Here is a 9,783-nt window from a genome sequence, read left to right on the forward strand (position 1 = left end):
TTACAAGAGTTTTCACATAAGCAACAGTGGTACATTGCTTTTCATTTATGCTGAGTTTCACAGTTTAACTTCCTACAAACATGCTAATTATGATTTGTGCAAAGCAAAATTATTTCCATTTGTAGAGGAAGACAATGCAATTCAGAAGGATTCTGTCTTGCCCAAGAATACAGATCTTAGCAGAGCTGACCATAAGTTTAATGGAAGCCATGGAGAGCGTTGTGAAGTGTGGGAAGTGCTGCAGCTGGCATCTAAAAGGAGATTTATTGAGGATCAAGACAGAGGTCCCCAGAGGACAAACTGTACATCTGATTCCTTCCTGGTACTTTTCTTCCTGGCAGAAATAGATGATTAAATTCCTCTTTCTCCTGGCACCTTGTTTCAGAGCCTTACCTTGCCACAGTTCCAGACCCATCCAGGCCATGACTACCATTTAGATGACACACCTCCCTGCTCACGAATAACTGGCCAAGGCTGAGGTAGCCAGGTTTTGGAGCATTGATAATATGGGCTTTTCCTGTGTTGTCCCTAAACATGTTGTTTCATTTTGTCCCCGTGTCATGGCGTTTTTGCAGAACTCCTACGTTAGAAAATAAGGAGAGACTCTTCCTCTAGCAACCGTAGACACCAGTGTGCCCTAAACAGGGATGTGAACCTTGGTAGAAGATGGAAATTCTTTTTTGGAAAAGGGGATTTTTGGATCAGTGCTTGTGGCTTTCACTCTCTGTTTGAAAGGCAACACCCAAGAATATGAGGAATTTGTATCTAGAGCTTGAAGACTAGCCTTCTCCAGTATTTTGTGCTCTTCCTTAAATGATCACAGTATAGTCTGAGGTCAGTTTTCTTCAAAAGGGAATGACCTTACAGGTAGAGAAGACAGCTGTAGGTGGAGACTATTACCTCATACTGTAGACTCAGATGTGTAGGATAGGCCCAGATCTAGCTGCCCAAGCTCAATTTGGAGGACTTGCCATTCTTGGTACTGTTCATTCTGAACTATAGATTTCTTTGTCTACTTCTCTGAGATATCTTTCTGGTTTGTGTTTAGTGCTTAGCACACCAAACCACTGTCCTTCAATTATGATAACAGTGAATCATTTCTGTGTGCTTACTATATACCACGTAGCTTACTATATAACATGTAACTCATATAAGTTAAGAATGTTTTTTTCATTTTATCATGACAACCACTTTGGGATTTTACATTTTATGGATGATCAAATGATCATTTTACAGATGATCAAATGAGTTTTCTGGAGGTAAAGTGAGGCTTCCACCTCCCAGTGCAGCAGCTACAAGCCACAGCCGGCCCTGTCTGCACGTAAGACCTTGACAAAGCAACCAGAGCCAGAAAGAACCATGAGAGAAGCTTTCAATCACTTCCAGCCACTTTGTCGTCCATTTCTTCTCTTCTCATCTCCTGCATTTTTCTCCATCTCCAGGTACAGTTCGGGATGTGGACGCCTATCCCAATACAAAAGCACTTGCGGATCCTTTCCTGATACCCCAATTCATCCCGATTTCCCCCCTTTCAAGTCAGATCTTACCTACCTGTTTGGGTCAGAGACATGTGAATGTTAAAATCCCCGAGGAAGGCGGCAGGGACTGTGCCCTGAGATGATTATTGGTGAAGTGGATTTATGCTTCATTTCAGTTTAAGAGAATGTTGCTGTGTCTCTGGCCAGGACAGACAGCCCACTGTGGCCCTGGGTGATGAGGGAAGCCCACAGAGACCCAGGGTTTGTGTCCTGTGTCTGCCAGTGTCTGCAGAGCCAGAATTGAGCTAGTCCCTTGAAAGGACAAGTGCTGATGGGCACTTGTGTGGTCGGTTGATATGGGGCTTGTTGATCTGTCAAATTCCAGGTGACAAGATCAATGCATGCTGGACGGACCCCTTCCCAGCAGGCTCTGGTGGCTGCAAACTGGTTCAGGTGTGGAAGGTAAAGGTAAGCCACTTTACCTTTGGTTTTTCTTCGAAAACTAAACAATGAAAGACTGATGAAAACAAGAATTCTACCAGTGGGCAGGCAAGAATTCTCTTCTGGAAAAGGGATGTTTGTGACTCTTCCCCACGTTGGCCTTGAAAGCACTTGGCTACAGAATGGCTATTAATAAAATGTCAAAAAATTAGAAGATGGTGAGGCTGCAGAAGAAAGGGAAGGCTTATACACTGTTGGCCTCAGTGTAAATTAGTTCATGGAAAAATTAATGCAGAAAGCATTTTGGAGTTTTCTGAAATAATTTAAAACAAAACTACAATTCCACCCACCAATTCCTTTAGTGGGCATTTACCCAAAGGAAAATAATTGTTCTGCCAAAAAGACACATGCTCTTGAACATCTTTCACAGCACTATTCACAGTAGCAAAGCCATGGAATGAACCTAGGGGGCCATCAGCAGTAGACTGGATAAAGGAAATGTGATACATATACACCGTGGAATACTATGCGTCCATGAGAAGAATGAAATCATATCCTTTGCAGCAACATGGTTCTGCTTGGAGACCCTAATCCTAAGGAAATTAACATAGGAACGGAAGACCAAATATCATGTTCTCCTGTATAAGTGGGAGCTGAGCATTGGGTACACATGGACATAAATATAGGAACCGTAGACACTGCAACTACTAGAAGGAAGAGAGAGGGAGGGTGGAAAGGGCTGAAAAACTAACTATTGGGTATTTTGCTCGGTGTCTGCATGATGAGATCATTTGTGCCCTGAAGCTCAGCATCACACAATATACCCGTGTAACGATCCTGCACATGTACCCCCTGAATCTAAAATAAAAGTTGAAATTATTTTTTAAAAAATGAGCCCTGGGCCAGAAGTGGTGGCTCACACCTGTAATCTGAGCACTTTGGATCACTTGAGGTCAGGAGTTCAAAACCAGCCTATCCAGCATGTTGAAACCCTGTCTCTACTAAAAATACAAAAAACAAACAAACAAACAAAAAAAAGAAAAAAAGAAAAAAGGTATTAGCTGGGCATGGTGGCGGGTGCCTGTAACCCCAGCTACTTGGGAGGCTGAATCACTTCATCCTAGGAGGTAGAGGTTGTAGTGAGCAGAGATCATGCCACAGCACTCCAGCCTGGCTGTAGTTCAGCCAGAAGGAGATGTTTTGTGTGAAGGCTGAGGTGGAGCTCTTCGGAACCCCCGTGAGAAGGAGGCCCTAAACCGTGGCAGTGGACACAGCTGCAGCTTTCTGCTTCTTTGCCCTTTAGTCTGGCCCCACAGGTGAATAGTACCAGCCTCAATCCTGAGTACATGCTCTGGAGACCTTCACATTTCACAGTTCCATGTGAGCAAATGAACTGGGAAAGCTGTGTGGCCTGAGAAAAGGCAACCCCATGGCCTCGCTCTCACATAGTATTTTGTCTTGAATTTTGAATAAGCCTTATTTTATTTTATTTCATTTGTGTTTTTGGTGGTGGTGGTGGTGGTGGTGGTTTATTTTACACAGACAACTTCGAAGAAATCCCATGGTTATCTATGATTTTCATGCCCTGTTTCTGCTGGCAACCCTTCTGAGTGGGTTGACTAACTTTTCCTTGTAAAGAGTCTACATGGCCCAAGTAGGAGGTAGAAGCAGCCGTCTGGAAGGCCATTGGTATACTTATGTCAGTCTCCTGGCTTCCGATAACCAGCTGGGCTTTGGTAGGAATGATCTGAATGGAGACAGAAAACAGTGGAAACTAACACTCCTCGCCCAGCCCTCTTTACATGAAGTGTTTGGTTCTTCCCTTAACTCTTGAGTAATGATGATATTCAGACGAGGCATTGACATTATGGTAAGAAATGGAAAAAGTGTATCTGTCTTGTCTGTCTATCTATCTACTGGATATATATCTCCTAAAGCAGACAAACCCAAGGATGTACAGTGAACTAGGGTCTGCCTTTGGACTCCAGAAAAACAAAATTCATGTTGAACAAAGTGATGTTTCTGTACAGTGACTGTCTGGGTGACCCCTGCGTATCTGTCCATTGTGTGCAAGCCCTGAGCCCTGTTTTCCTCTGAAGATAGTGAGTGGTAGCCATCTCCTCAAACGAATCACACATTTGGAGCTCAGATGGCCCTCTCAAGGTAACGGATCTTACACATTTACCGTTTATCAAACAAGTGTCTGATGCATACTTGGGTGTATTCCACAGCATGTGGACTGCAGTCCCCTGCGCTGGTCAGGAATGCTGTGCTCCATGTAGAGGTTTTACTCTACTCATCACTGCAATTTGTATGCTGCTTCGTGGACACTTGGAGGCCTGTGCTGTGTTCCCTGTAACTGGAAATGTGCTCTGAACTTGTCTGTCTCCCTTAGCTGCTCCTGACCCTTGGTATCAGCTCCCAGGGGTGACCACAACCACTTGGGACAGAAGGTGAAGGTGGAATTTCAAAGAGAAGCTTGCTTGGGTCTTCGGTGCCAAGCTTGGATGAGTTGTGGCCCTAACATGGGCCCTCTCAGAATTGCCAGGAGGAGGCTTTGGCAGGTGCCACAGGTGCCACGGGGCCTGCCTCCGTCTGCTGCCTCCAGTGGGTGCAAGCCAGCCAACATGTGGCCAGAGTGGCTGGATGGTGTCACAGCCCTCAGATGTCCTTCCTTCCACCACTTTTAAAGAGTCCCAAATAACTCACTTGAAGTGTCTCAAAGGAAAGTAAGTTTTATGAAAATGAATCCTTCCTCGGTTAATTGATCAAATGGGTGAATCCTGACTCTCTCTAGTTTCTTTCCCTGGTCGGAGTGGGGAGCTGGTGGTAGCTGTGGGATTCACTGTGGTGCCCTATCCCAGGGGCAAAGAAGATAAAAATGCAGCGTGTAGAGCTGGGCTTGATTCCCAAGTTGCAGTCTGGCTCCCGCTATGGGAGGCGGGACATCTCCCTAGCCGCTCACAGAGAGAGAAGTAGGGAATTGAGGAAGAGTTAGGGGCCAGAGAGATTTACTTGAGTCTGATTTTCCAGGTGAATGAGAAGGGAGGGCTTTGTCCAGGGCTTGGTGCCAATGCATTCCTGGGAGAGGCATGTCATCACCAACAGCATTGGTCATTATTGTTGTATGTTAGCAGTAAGATTCAGCTGGTCAGATTTTTTGGGCTGCCTCGAAGATGCTGACACATTTTCTGTACTGTGATTGTTCTGAAGGCAGAGTAGCTCTAACCACTGTGAGAACCCAAATAAAAATCAATACCTCCCATCCAAGAGCCCCTTTCCGAAACTCACGTTTCTCTAGAAAACAGTGCACCCCTTTCTCCCAAGCTTATTAGTTTTGGATTCCATCTCCTTGTATGTGCTAATCTAGTGTACCATGGAACACATTCGGGGAGCTGGGGGCTCTGTTTACCTTTAAGCGGGAAAGTCATGTCTGACCTGAAATTGGAGGATGCTTTCCCGTGTGAAGGAGTGTGAGGGAGCAGGCACAACCACAGTGAGAACAGGGTCACTTTATTGGTATAGAGACTGCAGAGGGACTGGGGGCTTTAGCTGTTGGCAGCTATGGTGTTCTTAATCCAGGTCAAATAGTTGTAGACCTTGGTGTAGACTCCAGGCTTGTTCTCCTGGGCACAGCCATAGCCCCAGGAGACAATGCCTTGGAGCTCTCCATTGCAGACCGCAGGGCCACCAGAGTCCCCCTGGGCGGAAGAAGGGACAAGTTGTATGGACAGATGGAGGAGGAATATAGCTATATTGACTCTGAACCTTAAAGACCCCTTTCCAGCCAGATCTGTGGCTCCACGTCCTTCTCATGGTGGCCCATTCTCTGTTCTTCCTAAGCAGACAGCATGCAGCCCAAGGGAGCCTTCCTTACTTCTCCATGGGGGAACTGCAGGGAGCCTCCTCAGCCCCACCACCTTGAGAGTTCCAATCTCTTTCCCGGGTGGGGCCTGGGTATCAGTGGGAGCCTCTGCATGGGAAGGGTTGTTCAAATCACCTGGCAGGAATCCTTGCCTCCCTCAAGGAAGCCCACACAGAACATGTTGCTGGTAATCCTTCCAGGGTAGCAGGCTTCACACTCAGCCTGAGTCAGCACAGGAGCATACAGGCACTGCAGCTCATCTGGGTAGTCAGCTGTGAGAATCAGGAAGAGAACAAAGAAAGTAGAATGTGGGTCAGGCCAGAGAAGGAGACAATAATCTAGGATGGAACATTGAAGAGGAACACTGCCCCTGGAAAGGACTCCAAAACATAAGTCCTGGCAAGGGGCTCTGGCTTTTCAATCCCAGAATGATCATTGTTGAACCCCTTCCAATATGTAATCACAGCACATTCTCCATTTGTCCTGTCTCTTGATTTTAGGAGCCAAGTCCTTGAGACTTTGCATCCTATGGTGCCCAGTGCAGAGCCTGTGTGTAATGGGCACTAGAAATGAGTATTAAGCCTGGAGGCAAGTGGATTTAAGTGAAAGGATATGCTTCATTCTGGAAATTGTGAGGATGGAGGGAAGTAGAAGGACAAACGGAGCCACGCACCCCCAGAGCTCAAAGTGTTGCCCCAACCAGAGATGAGGCACTCAGTGCCAGGAGCTGGAGGGGCGGTGGGCAGAGGGATGGTGGACACGTAGTCATTGATGACAGCAGGTGTGGAGAGCTTCATCAGCATGATATCATTGTCCAGAGTTGTTGGGTTGTAATCGGGGTGGCAGATGATCTTGGCTGCGTTGATGAACTGCTCAGTCCCCTCGAGGACGTTGATATTGTGCTCTCCCAGTCTCACCTGGATGTGGCTGATGGGCATGTCAGGCATGGTGAAGACCTTCTCTCACAGCTGGGTTACCCATCCCACCTTCCCCAGGGGTCCTCAAGGTCTCTGCTCATGGACAGCTCTGGAGTCATAGGGTGGGGTGTGTGGCCATATCGCAGGGACATAAGAGGGATGTGGGTCAGTGCAGGTGTGAGACCCAGGATCTTTCTGCTTCAGAGGTTGGTGTTAGTGGGGTGGGGCAGAGTCAAAGGGATCCCAGTGGAGGCTGCTTCTCAGTCCACCTTCACAGCCTCTTTCCCAGAATCTCCAGTCACTAGCACTGTGAGCACAAGGAGATCCTTGAAGATTTCCCAGTATCCTCCATCCCAGGCCTTTGCTAACTGCACAGTGCCTGTTCCTCCCTCCTTTCTTGGCCTGGTGAGCACCATACTTCTGTGTAATCTAATCCAAAGGTAGCCATAGTATTAGAATCTCCTGGGAACTTGTTAGAAACGTAAATTCTTGGTCCTTACCCCTGTCTTTTGATCAGAACCTTGGGTATGGGATCCAGTGATTTGTGCCTTAATGAGCCTATAGGTTTTTCTGATGCATACTCAGGTTTGAGAGTTCCTGGTATAGGCAGCAGTTCTGAGTTCTGTCTATACACTCTACAGTTACCAGAGGTAGAGTGTGAAATACTTACTGATATTCACACCCTCTTCCTGAAAATTTTGAGTTAATTGCCCTGGGATAGGACACAGGCATCAGTATTTTTAAAAACTCTTTCTTAGGTGGCTTTAATGTGTAGCTAACCAGCAAAAGTATTTGCCTGCTTTTCTCACTAGCTCAGTCCACCCCAAGATCATCCCTGCCTGCTTTTATGACCACAACCCTTGCTGTTTCATGGATTTGCCTGGGTGTGAGAAGTTCCTGTCTTGTGTTCGCTCTCTGCTCTGGAGAGTCAGCTTCTGCCAACAAGTTTTCTTCTCCACTACCTCTCCCATCCATCTTATGCAAACTCAGTATTTCCCTGGGTTGAAACCAAGCTCTCCTAGGCAGCCTGGCTTGGATTTTTGCATTCAAGGGCCCCACACTTACGGCTTGTAGCAGTGACAGGCTGAAACCACCCACTGTTCACAGATGAGGGAGCCACCACAGAAGTGGTAGCCATAATTCAGGGACACCTGGTAGGGGACAGAATTCTCCTCACAGGTGTAGCCCCCAACAATCTTGTCATCGTCGTCAATGGGGACAGCAACTGGAGTGGAGACGGGAAGGGAGAAGGCAAGTCAGTAGCATGTTAGGGGTGGTGCTCCCAGCCTGCAGTTGCTTCCTGCGAATTAGAAATCTTTAAGAAGCACAGTGAGGCTACGCAAGGGAGTGAGCACTGCCACCCCTGGTGAGCATCACTGGATGTGGCTCCCAAGTCTCTGTGTCTGTAGGGCACATAGCTAGGTACCCTATAGGTGTTCAGATCTCTCCTGGGGTCACCAGGCTGAGGATGCAAGGAATGTCCTCACAATGCTTCCAGTGGGATAGGAGTTGGGATGGGGTTGTCTCACCCACTGAATGCTTCTCTTTTCATTCACCACCTGTGTACGCCACCTGGCCATTTAAGCCCTGGATTGTCAGGATACTTTGGCCAAGCTAGGAAAACCCCCTGGCTGCGTAGACCTGGCCATGACCAGCTTCCCCCTCAGCTCAGATCTGTGTAGTGAAGGCAGAGTTGAGGGCAGCCCCAGGCTCACTTCGGCAGAACAAAGGTAGATGTTATTATTGTCCAAAAGAACAGCAATTCTTAACCTTGGCTGCATGTCTAGAAATGTTGAAAAATCACCTGGGAAGCTTAAAAGCCCAGAACACAGGCTGCACCCCAGACAAATGAAGTGAGGATTTCTAGAGTTGAGTCTCTGGCATGAGTAATTTTTCCACCTCCCCAGTTGCATTCGAGGTTAAGAGCAGCTATAGTGGAGGTATTCTGGTGCTGTGGAGCCAAGCCTGAAGCCTGCTGCTTTATTTCATGGGCCAACCTCACCTGGTCTCCCTTCCCAGCATCTCTATCCACAGCTTGGATATGGTTGAATTGCAGTGGTGGGAGTGAAATCAGGGAGAAGGTGAAAGAGGTGAGGCTTAAAGAGAGCCCAGGGAGGATGGGAAGTAGAGATGCCAGATGAAGGAAATAGAATACCAGAGCACAGTCAAAAGAGGAGAGGTAGCAAGAATGGAAGGGCATGTGTCTGCCAGGAAAGGGGTGGTTGGGGCCTGAGGCAGGGCATGAAACTCACCAGCAGCTCCCACAAAGGCAAGGATCAGGAGTGGATTCATGGTGGTAGAGTGTGCCTGACTGGTGGTGGAGGAGCCATCTGTATACCTCCCAAGGATCGGGAGAGGAGGTGTCTGTGAGGTGAGGGTCACCACGCCTCCCAACACAAACAAACCTGCAGCTTTCCCCTTCCCAGGGTCTTGCATCAGCTCGGCTATGTTTGGCCACTCTGTGGGCTTGTGATTCACAGATGATAAGGGAACTTGCCTTCTGAGAGGAGAGAGGGAGACCGGCTGTTTCCTGGAAGGATGCTGGGATGGGAAAGACAAGGAAAGATAAGACCCGGATCACACAGCTGGGCTTTCTTAGGCCGAGGAGATGAGGGTTAGAAAGAGGGAGAATGGCCTGGCTATTTAGGAATCTTTTTAACTATTGTGGATGTATTTAATTTACTTAAGGAAGGGCAAGTGTTGGTAACAAGCTTGGCTTTTCAGTGTCCTGGAGCCCCCATGAGAGGAGGAAAGTCGTATTTAAGGCTCGTTCCTGTGAATACGAAGATGCTTCTCTCTAGTCAGTGTGTGGCACGGTTAAATCTAAGACATTGGGGAATAAGAAATCCAAATTAAGGGGTAAGGAGAAGGGAGATGCAGCATTCCACAGGATTCTGGGCTTCCAGATGGCTCTCCTTCCTACCAAGGCTTAAGGATAGGAAGTGTTTCAAAGGAGGGGGCACAGGTTAGGTAGGAGCTTACTCGGTGCATCTGGAGGATGGAAAACCAATGTCACACTCCTCCTCTTCTTCAATGTGAGGACATTTGTCTGTCTCATGTGCATCTTCTCATAGGTTCTTTT

At 47.5% G+C, this 9,783-nt stretch overlaps 1 protein-coding gene across 3 annotated transcripts; it reads right to left on the reverse strand.

The window, feature by feature from the left end:
• Positions 1 to 5,467: 5,467 nt before the first annotated feature.
• On the reverse strand, positions 5,468 to 9,765 carry LOC108526182 (putative trypsin-6). Of its 3 annotated transcripts, XM_017866838.1 has the most exons (6): positions 8,954 to 8,993; positions 7,767 to 7,926; positions 7,372 to 7,413; positions 6,458 to 6,711; positions 5,920 to 6,056; positions 5,468 to 5,620 (listed from the first exon to the last, which is right to left on the reverse strand). In XM_017866838.1, exons 1-6 carry the CDS (start codon positions 8,991 to 8,993, stop codon positions 5,468 to 5,470), a joined length of 786 nt encoding a protein of 261 aa, XP_017722327.1. The 3 variants fall into 3 exon arrangements, with proteins under 3 accessions (XP_017722327.1, XP_017722326.1, XP_017722328.1); XM_017866837.1 differs by lacking the exons at positions 7,372 to 7,413; positions 8,954 to 8,993 and adding an exon at positions 9,684 to 9,765; XM_017866839.1 differs by lacking the exon at positions 7,372 to 7,413.
• Positions 9,766 to 9,783: the final 18 nt, after the last annotated feature.

This window comes from Rhinopithecus bieti, unplaced genomic scaffold (assembly GCF_001698545.2).
Source record: "Rhinopithecus bieti isolate Rb0 unplaced genomic scaffold, ASM169854v2 scaffold_1599, whole genome shotgun sequence".
NCBI lineage: Eukaryota > Metazoa > Chordata > Mammalia > Primates > Cercopithecidae > Rhinopithecus > Rhinopithecus bieti.

What these genes read in the sequence shown, in the direction of transcription:
- LOC108526182 (XM_017866837.1), bottom strand. Translation starts at nt 9,765, where the DNA reads ATGCACATGAGACAGACAAATGTCCTCACATTGAAGAAGAGGAGGAGT. An exon ending in CCATCCTCCAGATGCACCGA is followed by an intron (nt 7,927 to 9,683) that starts GTAAGCTCCTAC and finishes TCTCCACTCCAG; the next exon opens with TTGCTGTCCCCATTGACGAC. An exon ending in CAACACTTTGAGCTCTGGGG is followed by an intron (nt 6,057 to 6,457) that starts GTGCGTGGCTCC and finishes TGATTCTCACAG; the next exon opens with CTGACTACCCAGATGAGCTG.